At 35.1% G+C, this 20,076-nt stretch overlaps 3 protein-coding genes across 10 annotated transcripts in view; 2 read left to right on the plus strand and 1 right to left on the minus strand.

Annotated features, from left to right (window-relative positions):
* LOC138939901 (uncharacterized) overlaps positions 1 to 9,999 on the plus strand; it is a 22,059-nt gene extending 12,060 nt beyond the window's left edge. Inside the window, exons 7-22 of one of the 2 annotated variants that reach the window (XM_070308213.1) lie at positions 2,770 to 2,834; positions 3,060 to 3,219; positions 3,486 to 3,622; positions 3,726 to 3,930; positions 4,019 to 4,180; positions 4,592 to 4,873; positions 5,238 to 5,486; positions 5,760 to 5,935; positions 6,107 to 6,256; positions 6,487 to 6,769; positions 7,032 to 7,241; positions 7,461 to 7,611; positions 7,688 to 7,910; positions 7,996 to 8,125; positions 8,203 to 8,323; positions 8,468 to 9,999. In XM_070308213.1, coding sequence (XP_070164314.1) covers positions 2,770 to 2,834; positions 3,060 to 3,219; positions 3,486 to 3,622; positions 3,726 to 3,930; positions 4,019 to 4,180; positions 4,592 to 4,873; positions 5,238 to 5,486; positions 5,760 to 5,935; positions 6,107 to 6,256; positions 6,487 to 6,769; positions 7,032 to 7,241; positions 7,461 to 7,611; positions 7,688 to 7,910; positions 7,996 to 8,125; positions 8,203 to 8,323; positions 8,468 to 9,216 — 3,453 coding nt within the window. In that variant the 3' untranslated portion in view covers positions 9,217 to 9,999. Of the gene's footprint in view, positions 1 to 2,769; positions 2,843 to 3,059; positions 3,220 to 3,485; positions 3,623 to 3,725; positions 3,931 to 4,018; positions 4,181 to 4,591; positions 4,874 to 5,237; positions 5,487 to 5,759; positions 5,936 to 6,106; positions 6,257 to 6,486; positions 6,770 to 7,031; positions 7,242 to 7,460; positions 7,612 to 7,687; positions 7,911 to 7,995; positions 8,126 to 8,202; positions 8,324 to 8,467 lie in introns of both variants that reach the window. The other variant, XM_070308214.1, reaches the window with a different exon arrangement.
* On the plus strand, positions 593 to 2,632 carry LOC138939907 (uncharacterized). The gene is made up of 2 exons (XM_070308235.1): positions 593 to 1,108; positions 1,706 to 2,632. Exons 1-2 carry the CDS (start codon positions 1,053 to 1,055, stop codon positions 2,025 to 2,027), a joined length of 378 nt encoding a protein of 125 aa, XP_070164336.1. The 5' UTR covers positions 593 to 1,052; the 3' UTR covers positions 2,028 to 2,632.
* Positions 9,841 to 19,377, minus strand: Madm (MLF1-adaptor molecule). Of its 7 annotated transcripts, none has more exons than XM_070308216.1 (13): positions 19,059 to 19,377; positions 18,334 to 18,682; positions 16,650 to 16,751; positions 15,725 to 15,949; positions 15,514 to 15,644; positions 15,310 to 15,404; positions 12,852 to 12,935; positions 12,493 to 12,780; positions 12,195 to 12,354; positions 11,919 to 12,105; positions 11,710 to 11,841; positions 10,848 to 11,627; positions 9,841 to 10,416 (listed from the first exon to the last, which is right to left on the minus strand). In XM_070308216.1, the coding sequence occupies exons 2-12, from the start codon at positions 18,460 to 18,462 to the stop codon at positions 11,322 to 11,324; spliced, it is 1,839 nt and encodes a 612-aa protein (XP_070164317.1). In that variant the 5' UTR covers positions 18,463 to 18,682; positions 19,059 to 19,377; the 3' UTR covers positions 9,841 to 10,416; positions 10,848 to 11,321. The 7 variants fall into 7 exon arrangements, with proteins under 7 accessions (XP_070164317.1, XP_070164318.1, XP_070164319.1 ...); XM_070308217.1 differs by having other exon boundaries at positions 18,334 to 18,685; XM_070308218.1 differs by having other exon boundaries at positions 10,848 to 11,042; positions 11,137 to 11,627; positions 18,334 to 19,377.
* Positions 19,378 to 20,076: the final 699 nt, after the last annotated feature.

The following is a 20,076-nucleotide window of genomic DNA, read 5'->3' on the forward strand; positions in this document are numbered from 1 at the left end:
AAGCAGTGGTATCAACGCAGAGTACTAATTGTAAGTGTGTCTTGAACTTATATTTAACCGATGTTTCGCCGAATCGATTAAAGCTTAAAAAATATATATGCAAAAATCTATGATTATTTATCGATCAGCATGCGATTAATATAATACTTTAGTGGCGTTAGAATGAATCATACAGTACGAGAGGTTCTCCACGAGTCGAGTCAGTATTTCCATATCAACAATATTTATCCTGTTTACTTCTTATCTCAAAATTCTTTGCCAGATAAAATCATTCGTTTGACCTCTCTCAATAATCAAATATCGATTTCAGATATTCAACTTTATTGTCTGGTGACACAATATCTGTAACATATATATGTGTCTTCTTCTGACACGATTCTCACACAGATCTTACACTATTACTCAGTTTGTCGATTTCATAAAGATATCGATTGTATTATTTTTTAACTCAAATTGTTTACTCATTTCTCTGTATTTTTTATTTTTTATAAAAAATACAAAGTTCTCGAAAAAATCTATGTTCGAGGAAAAAAATCATCATCCTATTCTTTCCGAAACTCAGTATATGGGGTCTAATTCAGTTAATGTTTCTTTCATTCGAGTCTTTTTCCTCGGGTTTCCCAGTACAGCAACAGTGTATTCGGAATATCCGTAATATAATCTGGTACAGTACAGACTTACAGACGTGGGTGACAAAGTGGTAGGGGAACGGTCGCTATAAAAGGTGCGCGCGCCAGACTGTGTGAGGTCATACGCAGTCAGAACCTTGTGGAAGAAATACGAGAGAGCTCTATTCCGCTCAAGAAGACGTTGCGCGAATTTGCATCAGAATATAAAATCGAGTGAAAGCGGAGAAAGAGACAGCTACCAATTCAGATTCAGTGGAGAAGTTACAGCTATAAAAGTTAGTCGTATTTTCAACAGCGTTGAAAATAATTCGTTCAACGGGCGTCAACGAAGTCTCGAAAATTTCTACATTCAGTGAAGTGTGCAAAAGAGGCGCCTTGAGGATTAAACTATCAAACGAGCAAGAAAAGAAGTTACTGACCGATATGACTCGCTGCCAGGAACCACAATCCCATCACGCACAAACCACGATGGCCGACAGGTAGTTGTCGAAAGAGGATACAGGGGGGATTTCCACGTGGCTCTCAAACAATACCCTCGAAAAAGCAGTGGTATCAACGCAGAGTACTATAGCCGTGGTTCTCTCTCGATGACAAAGTGATAAAGAAATGCTTGGTCACGCCATTAACGATTGATTTTTGATTTATTTCTCTTTTATCTCGACAAATCGAGATTTCGCATTGTACAATCGAAAGCTTAGCTTGCGCTTATGACATTACATTGCACATTTTCGTATCTCTTCGATATCTTCGATAGAAATTATTATATCTAAGGAATAATCCAAGACTTGCAAAAAAATATTGTAGATTTTATTATTATTATTATTATTATTATTATTATTATTATTATTGTTGTTGTTGTTATGTAGAAAATATTAGCATTGTAGGAATTATTATCCGAGGAAATTCAAAAATACAAAATAATATTAGAATGTCACGCCTCTTTGATGTATAAGCGCATAAATTAATATTCACTGCGTTATAGCGATTCGCGAAATTCCAAGCATTGTTTTACACTGTGTCGCACCGGCTTATATAACAATATAATGCGCAAATGATTGATCAAAGATGACTTACAGCGGAAAATCGTCATGGTGCGAGGAGTCACGCTACTACGGACGCACCATCACGTGCGGCATGTTGCCGACCCTACGCGAGCTGGCTTCTAGAGGATGCAATAGTCGGGGGAGCGTCTGCCTCGTGCCTTTCAACATCGAGATGGACGCGGCCAGTCACCTTCAAATGACACTTCTCGAGGCTTATTGCCGGGAGATCGGGATCGAGGTGTTGAGCGTGCCCAAGGAAGTAATACAGGCTCATCTGTGTCCAGGAGGCGCGGATCTGTCATGCGTCCTGGTAACCAACGACGATCCATTTTTCATGCCAAAGTTACCAAAATGAAACTTAAAGACTCATGCTTGAGAGAATTGAAATTTAAGGACCGAATTGCGTACGGTCTTTTACCGAAGAACGGTCTCTATATCGGGGAGATCTGCATAAGAAGACAAAGGAGGAAGCTTTGTTTTGGCATGCAATGTGTCCTACGTGTCTCACCAGCGACGGTGCTGATAATGGACATTTTATATTGTAAACAGCGAGACATATTCAATCTATCTCGCTATTAAGTCTGTTCTTTTCTGCCTGAACGTGTTTTGAAAACACGTTCTTTCAATCTTCCTCTTTCTCTCTTTTTCCTCCGACGCTCGATTATTTGTTTCTACTTGAGAGCGAAAAGTGTAAGACAAGATAGCTGAAAAGAGCAGACTCATTATTGTTAAAACAAGGATTATGACCAAGCGAGTGATACTTCTCTAGGAATCATTCGATGATTGCTAGATAAGAAATATTGATTAACGTATGTAATATGTATATTTTTCAATATACAGCTCAGTGTAAAGTTTGTCGCGAGACAAACTAATCTTTGTTGTGTATGCTTTGTAAAAATCGACAGCCAAAGCGTTGTCGAATAAAAGAATTTATAATACCATCTCATTGATAATAAGATTACATAATATTTTAATAAAATACAAAAGGATTTCTTACTTCCCTTCTTCCTTGTATCTATCCATTACATCTTATTCTATTATATCATTTTCGCCCTTGTGATCGATTTCATTTAATTTATTCAAACTTTTTCTCGTAGCTTGCAAAATACTTAAGGAACTCCAATATCACTTTCATGGAGGAATTAAAAATTCTGAACGTGACGTGAGTAGGTAACAAATTCAAGGGTGAAAAAGTACAGTCATATGCGGATAAAACGGATTGCGTTCCAAATAATTTTTTTATATATGATTCTTTGAAATTATTTATTACTCTTGCCGTGGATTTTAAAATATATCTTATTCCAAGACAATCAGAATATTATTGTACTTTGTATGAGAAAAATCGCTAAAAAATAGTGATTTTACTGTGTGCTATTTTCTTCAACAGACCTACGGCCGAAGTTACGTTTCACTTCTTCGGAAATTCCGACGATGGGGATAAAATTCGCGAATCTCTTAATCGACTCGTACAACGTCGACGTCTCAGCGAAATCTCATTGGAATCCACACACTTTACATTTCAACAAAAACCCGCGCTTAAATTACAGGTACGAGTATACGTAACATAATGCATGGATAACATATATTGCGCGATATTTCAATATTATCATGACATCAAGACAGAATTCTGTTCGTATAAACGTTATGCGATTAAAATTATACGAGATTGAAAGGTTATTCTCTGCATCTCATTAATTTTTCTAAAAGAGAAGATTAATAATAAATCTCAATTTATACGCAGTAACTAACATTTTCGCGAATGCGATTAATTTGCTGCACAATTAAAAATTATTGGAAAATTATTGCTTTTTAGAGTCTAAGAATTAATCAAGTGAACGATTACGAGATTCATTTGGGAGAGCAAATCGTCTTGTCGTGCGCGGCTCAAGGAAGTATAAATTTTACTTGGTACAAAGATGGCATGTTGGTGAACACGAGCAAAGCTACCAGGTAACTAGAATATATTACAATAAAATACGTATAATTCATTCTTTTTTTTATTCATCCTAGACTTTTTTTTTATTCATAAATTCCGATTGCTTTGACGTTTTAGAGAAATATGGATTAGCGATTTGCCGAATGACGGATCGGACGTGTATACGTCGGTGTTGACGATCGAGAAAGCCACTCTGCTCGATGCTGGTCAGTATACGTGTCAGGTGACGGATTGGAGTGTGCAGCAATGCAAAAGTATCTACGTCGAAGTCAGAGACGAACCGGATGTGAAGGTGGTACCGATGAGCGCCACTATAGAAAAAGTAAGCATTGCTATTTGTGTCTCTGTCAATGCATGAGAAATTAAAATTTCGAAGAAGACATATATTATACAGATGATCGTTCGTGCAGGGTAGTAATATACAATTGACATGTATGACTCCTAACATGCGTAACATTGGCATCGGATTCGGTTGGACTAAGAATCGCGCCTTGTTAAAATTGGAGCCCGGTCAAGCAGTTTGGGAGGATTTGTATCCAGCGGGTAGCATTTTAAAGATCACTAATATTCAGGTAGAGAAACTGTATTACATAACTCTATAAGATATTTAAAAATTTTCCTTTTTCCTATCAATTATATTATATTATTTATTTAATAAAAGATTATAAACGCTTTGATTTAATAATAATAAATAATATTTAGTAAGATAGATATTGTATGATAGAATCGTTTTATTAAGTTAGCATTTTTTTTTTTTTTTTTTAAGTTTATAATATAAATACTATTTATATGAAAAAGGCCAAGTTATAAAAATCTTTACTATTATATCCCCTTAATTCTCTATATCGTTGCTTTGATGACTCGTAGAGATCTCTTTTCTGTTATTCACCTGCTGATGGAATTAACAGACGTGAAAGAAAATCAATCGACATATACTTTTAATAATCGTTGTTTCAATTCAGAACGATCGTTTGACGTTCCAGAAATCCGCAATCTATACCTGTAACGTAGCACAAAAATCCATGTCCGTCCGAGTTGAAGTCATGAATCGAACATTGATACCGATATGTCTCAACGGAGAATCCTGGGGTTTGCAATGGCCGGTCACTGCACCGGGATCAGAGGCATCGTTGGAATGCCCTCGATATTTCGTAGGTCGACGAGTGTCCAGACTGTGCTCGATGAAGGACGCTACCACACCCGAATGGCAAATGCCGGATTTCTCATCCTGCTTGTACGAGGCATTGCTTTTACCCTACAATAACGTAAGCATTTTGTTTTTTAGAACACTTTACAATTTATTATCGACTCGTAATTTACAAGGAGTCGCAAAGCGATCAAAATACAAAAGTTAAGACATATAATAATATTTTTTTATATTTATCTCATTTATATTTTACATTAAAATTATGTTCCAATATTTATTTTTTATAATGCACTGTTCTTAAAAGTTTATAAAAATAGCATTGTGGTTTAATATAAAATAAAACAAAATTAATCAAACATATAGTAGCTTTTTTTTAATTTAACTTTTAATTTATTTAATTGATTTGACTTTCCATAATTGATGAAAGACGTTCAATTTGGTGCCCAGCATATCCAGCATTGTGAAATCAATCTAATTCGTAGTTTCGAAGTCTAATGTTGGGTTACCAAAATACCACGAGCTCAGACACGATCCTCGCTTTTTGGAAGATCTTGCGCAAGCGTACATTGACGCTCTATCCTGGCGAAGGCGATCGCATGATGAGCATGTTGGCGGAAATCGAACGGTATCAGCACAGCATCGATCCATCGGATGCATATATCTCCGCGGAAGCTTTGACTCGTATAACGAATCGCGTATTGAGTAACGAGCACTCGATCTTGAGTCAAAAGGTAAAGACGACCGATGTCACCATGTCAAAGCAAGAAATAGTTTCGAATAATAGATTTAAATAAGTTTTTTTTTTCCAATTTCAAACAAACATTTTTCTCGCACGAAAGTTTTGTGCTGACTGCAAAATTCATTATGATATAATCTTCTCCGAAAAATAGCAGTCATCAGGAACTCGTACGAAAAAAAAAATATGTTCCAAATTATTCTCTTCTCTCCTGTCTATTGCGAATTCGGTTAAATTAAGTTACAAGCTTCTATATATTTATTCTTAGAAATTATCGGTGCTGCTTCAGCTTACGCAACGCAATTTAATTCACTGGTCTGAACAATCGAGAGACGTGTGCAAACACCTACCCCTATCATCTATGGTTGTGGATATTCAACAACTGCAGTCTCATAGCGGGAACAGTATTACGCATTCTCTTCACGTACCTTTGACCGATTACGTGTAATTATTCCATATGTTTTCAGATCATATCTATTTTATTATTTTTCTTCTGCTAGGATTTTTATCCTAAGAGTAATATTTCTTTTGTCTACATCCTATCTATATTTAAGAATATATTTATGTATTAACTTTTACATTTTCTTTTCACAAATAATCTTTTATTCATGCCAGATATCCTGATTGGTATGAGGACAAAGTAACTATACGATTATGGACCAAAAGACAGCGCAATATAAAGTCTAACAGTACATTTACTGGAATCATCATCATGTACAAAAATATGTCGCATTTTATACCAAGAGCATACGTTAAGGAACTCGAGTAAGATGATTTATTTGCAAAAGATTGAACGATTCATCTGCGAGAATGATCTAATCCACTTTTTTGTGAATTTTTTTATAAATTGAAATAAATTTTACGAAAAAATTATTTAAACGATTATAAAGAGATAAATTGGATAAATAGAAATTAAAACCGAATAAAATTTTTGCAAATATAAAATTAATTATAAAATACATAATAAAATACGAAAAACCATTTTATCATCATAGCGATGGCACGGATTTAGAATTTCGCATAAACTCTCGAGTGATCACCATCGCGATTCCCTCCTTCGGCGCTGATAAACACAACAAGGTCTGGGTTGATCTGAAAATCCGACATTTACAAAATCAAACGGGTTCCTGGAACACATCGTGCGGCCTAATGGATAACACAGGATCATGGGATCTCAATACTTGCATAGCAAATACAATATCCGGCGATGTAACAACGCATTGTCTGTGCCCTACTATGGGTACCATTGCTGTTTTCTCGACGACTCGTGCAATAAAAGTATGATTTCAATTTAAAGAAATTTCACGTTATTTTGCGTTTTATCTCATATTTAGCACACACACATATATATATATATATATATATATATATATATATATATATTCTATTAAAATTCTATAATCAAACAAATTTTATTTCCAAATCATACTAAATCTTTATTTAAAAAAAATGAAAATTGCATGTCGTAAAGTTTACTATAACAAATAAAAAAAGATATATTTTTACCATTGTTTGTTACTAATTTTATCGGCCGTTATAGGTAGTATTAGCAAAAACGGAGCGGACTACGTTCATTATAATATTCGGATGCAGCAGCTGCCTTGTTCAGTGCTTGCTATCTGCCCTGATATTAGGTACCTTTTGGTGGAAACACAAAAGCTGGTTAAATTTCTTAAAACTTCAGTGCTGTGGTGCATTAATCGGCGCAATGGCAATCTTCATTTATGCCGTCCACACTAATCTCCCAGAAGTAATTATATCCTTGTTAAGAACTAATATGTGTAATTTGTCTATGTTAAATAGTATGATGAAGTGAGCCTTACAAATTATATCAACTTATATTATAGTTTCTGTAAATTATTTTAATATAGACACTTTGTTTTGGATAGAATTTCGTATTTAAAGATCTTACAAATTTGATCGATTCGAAGCTTAAACATCTTCATTAATGCTTTCTTACCTGTTTCAGTCATTTTATTCGCTCGTAGCGATCGGATTAGAAGCATTTCTCCTTGTGGGTATGTCCGCACCTATTTCCGAGGCTCTGATAGTATATGCCGAACTCACGCAGATTCGACCGAGTCAGCATCTTCAACCGACAGTAATCGCCGTGATAACCGGTACGTATTAAATAGATAGTTTCGCGTGTAAAATATCTTGTCAGACATCATTTATAGCCGCACGTGTCTACCTTAGGTGTCCCGATCTTGGCTGTATTCGCGACTGAGCTAACACATAAGAGTACTGGATGGCGACATGAATCCTGGTGGCTCATATATGGCAGTGGCGTCTACAACATATTTGTCAGCTGCGCCACGATGATGTTCTTAGTATTCATGCTATTGTACATGGGGGTGCTCCACAAAGTTCACACATTAGTGGAGGAGAACGTGATGAAGAGAGAAGCTATAGAAATGAGGTATGTGTGCAGAAATCTCTATAAGGTTTGTAATAAGAGTTGCATGATATATTATTTCATAAACCACCGACTTTTCTTATTACAGAATACGAATATTGCATCGTGCGGCTATCGTTATATGTGGCATCATTGCCATGGAGGCATCCTCTATTTTCTATATAAATTCATCGTCCATAATCTTCCATTACGTATTCGCGTCCTTATCCTTTGCCCTGGTAGGTTTCACAACTCGCGGTAATTGTATTTTCAAATAGTAAATATGTTAAAATTATTCGCTAATGTTGTTGCACAGGGTTTCAAGATAATAATTGTATATATCATTAATGGCGAGATCGCTATCATTGGCCCAATGTTGCGAAGAATTAGATGGAAACGCAACGTGGATGAGGCACACACGTCAGAGCCCATCAAAGGTATCATGATATGAACTTATTTATTTACGATGCTTCATACTGTATGTATTATAACATTAGAAACGAGGCAATTTTCTGACAAGATATTTAAAAAACATGTATTGTACAAAAATATTAATACTCTTATCGCATTACGTCCATTAGTGTGTTCGAAAACTGACGCAGATGTGGAGAATGATTCGGCGATTCCTCCAGCATCCTCTTCGATCGTTGGCGAGATACCGTACCGGGAGGTACGAGGCGTCGCCGCGGGTAGCATAGATATGCGCGATTTTATGAGTTCCGAATCGTCGACCGGATACGCCAAATCCGTCCCCGTTCCCGTGACCGGTAGATTCCTGCCAGAGATCCGAGTGGATCATTCGGACGAGATCGATCTGGAAAACTACAGTACAAGTCCGCGCAAATACCAGGAGTCACCGACTGTGTTCGTCGATCCGAACTTTTCTGCGCGCGGTTCTCGTTGCGTCAACGACGTGGTGGCCTACAGTGGCGTCAACGACTGTTGTAGCTTTCGTAACGAGTATCGCGGCGACGGTAAGATTTTTCTGCCGGTAGCGAGCGTGTCTCCCGAATGCCCTTCGGCTAAGGTACTCTGTAGCGCCGATGTGGAATCGCGATTGGGCGCCATGCCGGACGTCACGTTGGCCGTGAAGAGCGACGTCGAATTGTCATCGCGCACGAACGCGGAGCTGAAGAACCGAGAGCACGTGGCGAGCGCCATCCCGGATATCGCCAATACGAGCGAGCGTAAGCAGCCCGACGGCGAGGAAAAGACACCGGAAATCGTGGTGACCGGTGGCTGCGATAGCACGACCAGCGGTATGCTGGATCGTATCTCTCACGATCTCGACTATTTGCTTAATCGCACGCACGCGAAAGAGGGAGCTTGAAGATTGACTGAGATTGCGAGAAAGTGAGAAACATATGACAAGTAAACAATTGTAGATTGTTAAATTTGTACAAAATAGATTTCGTCTCGCAATATTTCCATATATAGATAATGTAATCGTAATTTATCTCGCAGTGTAAAGTGTAGTTTATTTATGAGGTAATATTCAAAAACTGATATTGTGTTTGTCTCTATGTAAGACTAGACGTGTGACACATGTATAATACGTTATAACGTATATATGATTGTATGTACTTGGAAGTTATAAATCAAGATTTAACATACACCATCTTTTTTTTTTATTTCTTAATCTAGCGTATCTATGCACACGCCAGACTGATTGTAATGTGATCGCTGATTACGAATTGGCAATAGTCGTAAGAGAAAAGTGCGAGAAGTGATTATCATCGCATTCCATCAATCAGAATCAAGTATAATCTCAAACTTTTTGTGCTTCATTTATATTTACATCTATTGTATGTCGTGTGAGGAGGACTTATCGTAATCCCTCCAATAAACGAATATAACAATCAAAAGTACAATGTACTGCACAAGATTTTGCGCGATTCTCTCGCGCATAGGACATAGATTTTCAAAAGAGATGAGGTAAGCCAAGTAATAATACTTTCGAGTTAAAGTATTTATTTATCACTGTCATCGTACAGCCCTTTCATAATATCCACGAGTCAGTCGTCGCGTTTTTTTTTGTTTTTTTTTTTTTCGTCGTTTATAATTTGTATTATAAAGCTATACACATTCAATTTAGTTTGATAATCTACTTACATACTTAAGATCGAAGTTTATGTTGTTGTAGATAGGTAGCAGATACCTCTAGTTAGGGTTAGTCGTTTACTTAACGAAAAATGCTTTACTGAAAATTGATTCGACCGAGGTAAGAAATTGGAGCGGTATCTCTTGGCCAAGCACGTGTTATAAATGCAAAAGACGTAATAAGATCTGTGTTAGTCTGTTAGCGTTCAAATATACCTATATGACTAGTTTTTTTTCTGTGTCTCGACAGATTTTTCTTAAAAATATAAAATATTTACAAGGATTTTTCAGCTAATTTTATCGAGATTTAATAAACCTTGGTTTAATCACATCAATAATACCCAAGTATAGAGTAGAGCCGTGGCTTTATCCGATTACTGCCAAATTACTCTATTGAGCCAGTGTGTATATTCACATCGTATAATCTTACCTATGAAAAATAAAAATATGGTAAATAAACGAGCACGTTACTGTACTTTCTTTCTCGCGAACGCTTGTATGTGTGTGGTCGCTCACTTTTAGACAGACTTTACAATAGACTGAGTATTTTGGCGAAAGTAATAAGAGCGGTGAGAGATCGAAATTTATCCGAAAGAAACCGAGCATGTATCCATAATATTTCTTTAAAATATTAAAATAAATTTTATAACAGCTGTACAATGAAGAGATAGTTTTGTACGCATGATTAAATTGATTATTTTCTTGATTTTTGTATCAGGAAATAAATTTTATGATATATATATGTTCATTTTGAAAAGCAGGATATAGAATTTCGGCGGATATTAATTTTCACCTTTCGCAATTCTATAAGAGATATTATGAAAAACACGCGATACGTAATAAACGTTCGTAACTCTATACCTTGATAGATTAAATTACGACAGATAAGTATCAAATCGTACGTAGCTTCGTGTAAATATGAATCAATATATCCAGCAGGCCTCTAACTATTCTCTTAATTATACAATCACAAGTATTTGGTCTTTTTACATTAGATTCATACACCCTTTGTCAATTTATCTCGTATATCTATATAACGATGTAACAGGTCAAAACCTGTATAACATAAAAACTCTAGACATATAGAGAGACAACGAAATTTGACAACAAAGCTATTGCTTTGATAGCTTAGAAAGATGAAAGTAAATACCTAAGCAGTTCCTAATTTGCAGTCGGCTTTAGCTTAGAGTAGTGTAGCCACGGCACCCTCTCATCTTTACGTTCACTTCTCTCTCCCCTTTCTGTTTACTTAAATATAAAAATACATAGCCAGTCTATACATAAAGCGTGCAAAGTGGCACAGTGAACTGAGTTATCAGATGTTATCCTGGATGGTTAACTGCCGCTCTCGCTGATTGTCGGCGGTTCTGCATCATCGTGAAGTTTATTCGTTTTATTACTTGACACGGATATACCTGAGATTTTTGGCAGCAGGTTAGTTGCACTATCACTATTGGATGTTGTGGCGTTGCACACAGAATTGTCAAAGTGTTGCAGACATGGAAATTCCGAACCGGGCAGCAATAAAGTAGTTTGAGTAGGAAGATTAGTTAACGATACCATTCCTGGTGTCACCATTTGCTTGTTGAAGTATCTCCTCAATGCTTCTTCGATTAAATTGGCTATTTTATCACGATCGTTCTGCAACAGTCATGCAACATATTGCGCAAAGTTGGTTATAGAGCTGAAACTCGAACGATAATATAAACAAGAGACAATTTACCTCATTAATAAACCCAAAATGTACAAGTTCCTGTGCAAGAAGCATTGAAGTATCCGTTTGGCTCACAGGACACGTCAATTGCCTATTCATCTTGTCATCCATTCGTAACAATATTGTCATCTGCAAAATGTACTGATTTAAGATATACGAGACCGCCATTTATATATAGATTATCTCGCATGCTAAAATACTTCATGCATGCCACTCACAAGTAATTCACTACTATCTTCCCTAGGCTTAACATTACACATCATATTAACTACTCTTCGAGACTCTACGTCTACGGGCTCGGGCGTAACCGATTTAACCGATTCTGTCACTTCGGGCGATATCGCCCTCGGTCGGACAGGCGGAGGCAATTTCGCCATAAATGCAGTCAATGGATATATTCCATACCTGGTAATGTAAAATCACTCTAGTTATCAACTTATCGAATGTAGCAAGAGACCGGACTGATGTATCTCATATGTGATTGAGATACTCACTTTACATCTTCAACAAATTTTTCTAATTTTTCCGTAACCGGAATATCACTTAAACGAATTTGTTGCGGGGACATCCCTTGATACTTTACTTCGGCAACTACGGTATCTGGTCCATATAGCCTTTGTAACACTTCGTCTGTGATTGTTTCCGAAATGTTAGCTATAAAAAAAAATCAACATTAGATATAATTGTAATCAACACTCTTAAGTCTCATATGATCATAATTATTTTAGCTCTAGTGAAATAACAAATTTTTAAATATCAGCGTGTAAAGCATAAAATTGTTCTTCAACTTACTAGCTGAGTTGACCAAGGCATGTGCTGCAAGCAACTTGAGAGAATGTACTTCGAATAGAAGGGGATGAAACAGCAACTCTTTTGCACTCGGTCTACTAAGTGGGTCCACCTGAAGACATTTACGAATAAAGTCTTTTTGTTGAACATCATCTAAAGATTCTATCGTCTTCCAGATGTTCTCTTCGGTAACGATTGTACCCGTATCACCGTTTCCCTGAATTTCCAGCGCGGCCATTTCCAAAGCGCACATCCCGAAAGAATAGATATCAATGGCTGGTGTGACGGAATCTTAAAAGGAGACAATAAAAGCTTAAATATATAATCTGCGTATAAACTCGAGATATAAACAATATACTTACTTCCATATTCTGGGGCTACAAAATGTATATTCTTCATATTCGACCTACAAGTCTTGATGTGATGATGAATTGCATCTGGAGCCACTGTAATTAGAAAGAGATTATTGTCATTTTTATAAACTGCTTCATTTCAAGCTAAACATCAACATAAAAATGACATATTAATATGAACGCATTCAATAATGTGTTAGAAAATTTTGTAGAACAGCCATCAGACAGAATTGTATATGTTCTAGTAATTAATCAAATATGTTTTAAAGATATATATTTATTACACATTCTGTATGTTTGTTGCCTACATTGAGATGAATGAAACCACTCTAGAAAAATTGTGTTTCTGCTAAAAATTTATCCTAAGAGTAACTTGAGCCCTCATAATCAATAGTAATTCTCGCATATACACATATGTAAAAATGCCTCTGAAAAGAGAAGTATGTTTTTTTTTCTTTCTTTTTTTGTGAAAAAATGTACAAATAAAACACATAAATGGTTATTTTCTTGAAATAGTAATTTTATATGTTTTATTGATGATTACAGTTCTGCTATAGAGGCATTTTCATCGAACAAGTATAAATATTGGGAGCGGAAAGCTTTGAGGAACCCTTTTTAATCAGGGATTACAGAATACATGAACAAAAATAAATATATATATATATATATATATATATATATATATATATATATATAATTAAAATATAATGAAAATGCGTGCGCTAGATGATTGTGGATTGTAAGAAGGACAAAGAGATACTTTGGCCTCTTTATAGTTAAATACAATTAATAACCAGAAGAATAAATAGTGCAACATAGTGCACTCTAATGAAAAAATTAAAATAAATTTTAATTACTTGTATATTTAATGCGTAAAACTACGTATATAATTAATATAGAAGTTGTTTACCTCTTTGCGCCTAATTTACTTAGCTGGCATTAGGTGATGACAATCTGCCAAATGAGATTTTTTTCTTGAATGTTCACCATCTTTGACAATAACACCAATAGAAGGACACCGACATTGATGGATTTATCCTCTGGATGGGCGAAAGTACAATTTGTACTTCCTCTCTCTTCAAAGGCTTTGCTGTGTTTTTTTCATTATCTAGATTAGCCTATTTGCTACAATTAAAAATGAGGACTCAAGTTACTCCTAATATGAAAAGATAGTTTAAACACAATTTTTCTAATGGACTCATGTTACTAACATTATACAGAATTATAGAAAGAGAAACGTTTTATAATCTAGATAGAGTATAGTAATATATACAGATAATTCTAAACACCATTTTAAAAATAAATATAATTCGATAAAACCACATTTATTCTTATCACAATCAATATTCGATACTTAACATACATGGTTTTGTATATTCATATAGCATATATATATATATATCTTTTCATATATATATATATATATATATATATATATATGTTAGAGAAGGCTATTTATGCTTTAAAAAAAAAAAAAAAAAAATAAAAATAATAACTATTTACAAGTCATTAATAAATATCATGTTTGATGCATCCCTGTGTGTATTACATAACATAAATAAATTTATTTTAAAGATATTCATTTTTAAAATTGAGATAATATATTATCTTATAATTATAATTATTTATAATAAATAATTCTTTTTAAGATGTAACTGAAATATATATATTTTTTTATGGAAATATCTTCATAATGTATTTGTGTGCTACAAACAAACATCTATTTTGATTACACAATAAGATTAATATATTACTTGTCATGTTATTTGTTTAATCAGGATCTGAGACATATATATAAATTTTATTTACTTTCAGTTGAGTAACGAAAATAAATAGAAAGCGTATAATATAATTCTAAGAAAATCTGCTTCACCTATATTTTTATATATACAGGATGTTAAAGAAAAAAGGAAGAGTTTAAGAGTCTGGAAGGCATGTAGTACTCTTGTCAGTACTTAAACTGAGCAGAAAATGTTAATATAGATTTGCATTTTTCATTCAGTGTAGCTCTACTACATATCCTCTTTTCATTTCTTTTTCTTTTTTTTAAACGATATATAAATAGAGAAAGGAACAGTAGATAGTACAATTGCTCTATTCATTTTGCTCACATTCACTTTATATTTCTCAGATAAAAAAGTGGTGTAATACTTGCTATTTTTTTATGAAAAATTATGATAAAACAAAGATATATAAAGTTTTAATAACTCTGTGAATGAGAAAAAGATGGAGATACCTCACATACACCCAATCTCATCTTGTGTGTTATACATATACCTGATTATTTAATTCAAAAAATAATAATTTTGCCATATGACAACCTGCTTTTATCAGATTTTATAAATTTAAATACAATGCACAGACATACTATCTGCTCAAATATAAAATGATATCTCTGTATATATTATATTTTTATAATATGTAACAGAGAAAACCCATTCTACTTTTTTCTTACACGAGTACTTACCTGAACCAATTTTTACAAGACCATTATGTTGAATAAATATAGTGTCACAGGTAAGATTTCCATGTATAATGGGAGGTGAACAGGAATGCAAATAACTGAAACATTTTAAATGTAATATATATATATATATATATATATATATATATATATATATTGGAAATAAATACCACACTTGCTCAATATAGTTTGATATGCTTATATTACCTAAGCGCAGAAAGTATTTGCGTACACCACCGTTTCCACGCTTGCAGAGGCAACTTTTTTACATTGCGCTTTGTTCGTTTTAGGAACTGTTTCAGGGATCCGGATGACATATATTCTGTTATAAATATAACCTGGAAAATAATATAAAAAGGAACGCATTAATAATATATGCAAATCGTATTTATATAAATGCAGAATCTCATGCACTTACTCGGGGTTTGTCATTATGGGTATCTGTCCAATACCTATGAAATTTAACAATGTTAGGGTGCTCCAACTGTGTGAGATTCTCAAAAACAAGTTGTATCTTTTCTTCCTGGGCCTTGAAATTTTTTCTTTCCGAAAATTGCACCTCATTCCACACCACTTCAACACCTTCCTCAGTATCCATTGCCAGGTAGGCACAATCAATTCCAGGAACATCTCTCTGTTCTACCTACAGACACAAAAATAAGTAATTAATAAAAATAATTAATTTCTACATATTTCTAAATTATTTATATCTTTATACTAAATAAGTAAGAAAAGGAAACTACAAAATTATTTCATTATAAAAATTTGCAAATATATAACCACTGTAATATGAAGGAATCTCTTCTGTACCCAACTGTTACCAGGAAATTTAAAAATATTATTCAGATATCCCAAGATCATCCAGGTCTAATTATTAAAACTAGATGATCCTAGAGTTCCTGGATAATATTTTTAAAGTCACGATTATCTAGATATATTTAAGATATAGGCTGTGACTTGGACAAGTTTATTCGATACAATCTATATATAGATATAATGGATTGCATTACTGTAATCATTCATTTTAAACGTACTTAAAGTGCCGCATTAAAGCGATTTCAACGTCTATTTACTATTACATGAATGTGACCTTGTCAAGAATTTGAAGAGGGGAGATTAGAGGATGATTTAGAGGAGGGCTTGCCACCACAGATATTAGAGACAATAATATCCTGCTAGTTCATAATAATCTAATATATGCAAATTGTTATTGTCTTCATTTAAATTATTATAATTCTGGACAAAGTACTTTGAGAGAAGAAATGATAAACTAACAACTCAACGCATACAAGTACAGAAACATAAAAATTATCCCACTTCCTCTGTTTCACAATGTTACATACTTCCATTTCAGTAACTTCGTTTTCAGTTCCTCTTGTCGATCCAAAGTTAGAACCTTCGGCTAATGTAGATTTCGAACCTACATACACCTGAAATAAATATACCTTTTATGATTAATACAAAATGTGTAGACATTATAAATATAAAACACAAACACACACACACAAACACACACACACACACACACACACACACACACACACACACACACACACACACACACACACACACACACACACACACACACACACACATATATATATATATATATATATATATATAAAAGAAAAGTGTTAGATTCATTTAATAAAAAATATTATTTCTCACAAAATAAAAGAAAGCTAAGATTATATCAAGTATATATCATTAATTTAAAGAAATTAATAATAACGAAATTATAAGCTTTGCTCATGCAACTGTAATATAGAAGCATAAAAATAAATATAGCAAAAGCATAATGAGATTATTTTTTGAAAACATAAAATTCATTATAGTTTCTAATATTGAAATAATATAAAATGGTATAAAATGTGCGCAGTGTTAAAAAAATACAATCATATTAAAATCGAAAGAACAATTAAACAAAATCCAAGCAAGTATAAAGTCAATTTTTTATAATGCCATTTAAGATAATAAATATTATTTTACTTCTATAAAGGATAAGCATAAAAAATTACTGATAAGATATATGCAATCAAAATAATTTCATTGATTTATATATTCAATAACAGAACGTCAGCAATCTAATTTTAGGATAAAATATGAATGAGCCTAATATCGATGAGATGTTTGTGCCAAGAATCTGCTATGAGTTAAGATACAGATGAAGCATACCCCGACTAATAAGAAAAATTTAATAATATAACAGTGATATCTATGTTACGCAAAAGCAAATCTATCAATAATTTGCATACTTTTTATAATGGAACCATCTGTGTACATATGTCCACCTGTATAAATGCAATTTGAAATAAGTTGTCCTAATATTTATTATAGCGCAATGTCAAAACAAAAATATTTTAAACAAATATATGTTAATGGTACTGTTTTAGAAGAAATATATCTGTAAATAAAATTAAGATATAAAGAATGATGTAAATGCAATATTAGGCGAGTAAGTCTTCAGTCTTCAGTTTCGCGCGTATTATAGCCTACTTGTGCTAGAATAGCTTATGAAAATATTGATCGTACGTGTGTTTTAAACCTTAAGAAACATCATTATAATAAAATATTTTATATGAAATAATTTAACAGTACAATTCCAGCGACTATAGGAATCTAAGAATGGGAGGGAAGCGTCCTTATAGCTATTGACTCTAAGCAAGTAGTAAAAACTAATACAGAGATTATGTAGCGAATCAATCTTATAATCCATATTCCAACAACGATAAATGTGAAAAGTGTTAATCTCAATATTAGTACAATAGTTTTCAATACTCCATTGTCATAAAATGAAATATCACAAAAGTATAAAAAGAAAAAAAAAACATTTAGGAAATGTACGAAAGAGTAGAACATTTATCGAATCACAAGTTTTTTAGAAAACCTTGCATGCTGCGGCAAGTTACAATCTTCGAATGCGAAACAATGTAACATGCAAAAGCCCTCCACATTAGCGGAAAGGTATCAGCGAAAAATAATATGAAATGGGGAAAAGAATACGAGTAGAGATAAACGAACACGTACCTCTTCCCGGCGCTTAAGCCACCGCCCGCAGGGACTCTCTTCCAGGATCTCGCTCTCATCCTCGGAATCTTCACCACTTTCCCGCGGTGACTTATGCTCTGGGTCCGTGCTGGAGCGGCTCCCGGGCATCACACACACTTGCGATTAGTTAGAGAGGCAGCAGCGAACAGCAGGCCAAACTCATCGGTGACGACGGCGATGATGCTCTCTGTCTCTCCCTCTCTCTCTCTTTCTCAGTCTCGCATCTGGCTCTCGCCACGACAATGACCGGCAACGTACTATGATTCGTGGTAAGGGTGTATGAGGAAAACAACAGCGGCCACAGCGGCAGCGTCGGCGTCGTCGATGTCTGCTACAGCAGCAGTAGCAGTAGCAATAGCAACAGCAACAGCGGCGGCGGCGGCGGCGGCGGCGGCGACGACGGCGACGGCGACGACGACGATGACGGCGACGACGACGACGATGACGACGACGACGATGACGACGGCGACGACGACGACGATGACGACGGCGACGACGACGATGACAACGGCAGAGGCAGCAACAGTAACAACAACAACAACAATGATAATAATAATAACAATAACAATAATAATAATAATAATAATAATAGTAATAATAAAAAGAACGTTGGAAACGGCGCGCCGCACGTTACTCGTAACAACTCGCGCGTAATAGGGTAGGGTAGGGTACTATTACGTGCCCTGGGAACGCACTGCACTCACAAGTGACACATGCAGGTGCACACAGCGCGCCCGCTCGTCTCCGACTGGCCGAGACTGAGACCCGGAGCGACGATATTTCTGATCTTACGCAACGTACGCGCGCTACTCGACGCTACACAGCTTCGTTCAGGGACGCGTCGTGGTGCTCGAACATCGCGTTACCCGCTCGCGTATCGCACTGTCAAAATAAAACCTTCCTATTGCGAGCGAAATTGCCTCGATGTGACACACACTTTGGCTCTGGCACTCATCTTTCGCCTATGGCCTATGCCTATGCCTATGTCTTTGGTCACGTCGTCACGTCACGCTCGACGCTCGCCCGATTCCCGATTGCCGATTCCCGACGTTGCTTCAGAGTTTCGGAGCTTTCGACCACGATCGCGACGCCGTCTATCGACCAATCAGCCGCGACAACGCCCTTGACCATTGGGCCACGCGCGCGCGCCATTGGAGGAAACGCATTCACCAATCACAACATTCGACGCTATCGTCGTTCGAAAAAGAAAAAAGAAACGTGATTCCGAGTTCGATTCTGACACTCTACGTTGTCCCGTTAATACATGCCGTACAGAGTACAGAGTACAGGGTACAGGGCGACAGAGCTTCGGCCAACAGCCAGCAGAGTGATGCCGTGATGTTTTTAATGAGATATTGATATTTAACGCTTTCTTCTTTTGAGAGTATCTTTATAGTTTCTACATCCTTTTTCTAATTTTCCTCTTCTCTCCCTTTCTATTTACTACATCTGATATATTTATATTTTTTTTATTACAGAAAATACAGTAAAATTTATTAGAAAAGAACTGACTTGTGTGTATATGTGTGCGTGTGTGTGTATGTGTGTCCGTAAAAGGAAAAGAATATTCTAAGAAAGATATCGTCGCATTCGACACATATTTGCATTATTTATTATATTTGCTTTATAAATATCCATTATCAATTTCGATTTTGACGAAGATAAATCTCTAGAAGATAATCTGTCTATGATTCATTTCAGAGAAATAAATAAGATACGATA

Source organism: Polyergus mexicanus, unplaced genomic scaffold (assembly GCF_030449975.1).
Source record: "Polyergus mexicanus isolate NDT 795.1 unplaced genomic scaffold, iyPolMexi1.0 SCAF_15, whole genome shotgun sequence".
NCBI classification, from domain to species: Eukaryota; Metazoa; Arthropoda; class Insecta; order Hymenoptera; family Formicidae; genus Polyergus; species Polyergus mexicanus.

Excerpts from the sequence above, each read along its gene's own strand:
- LOC138939907 (XM_070308235.1), top strand. The coding sequence starts at position 1,053 with ATGACTCGCTGCCAGGAACCACAATCCCATCACGCACAAACCACGATG. Across the intron at positions 1,109-1,705 it reads CAAACCACGATGGCCGACAG|CGGAAAATCGTCATGGTGCG; the intron begins GTAGTTGTCGAA and ends GATGACTTACAG.
- Madm (XM_070308216.1), bottom strand. The coding sequence starts at position 18,462 with ATGCCCGGGAGCCGCTCCAGCACGGACCCAGAGCATAAGTCACCGCGG. Across the intron at positions 15,950-16,649 it reads ACGAAGTTACTGAAATGGAA|GTAGAACAGAGAGATGTTCC; the intron begins GTATGTAACATT and ends TTGTGTCTGTAG. Across the intron at positions 12,936-15,309 it reads TCTTGTAAAAATTGGTTCAG|TGGCTCCAGATGCAATTCAT; the intron begins GTAAGTACTCGT and ends TTCTAATTACAG.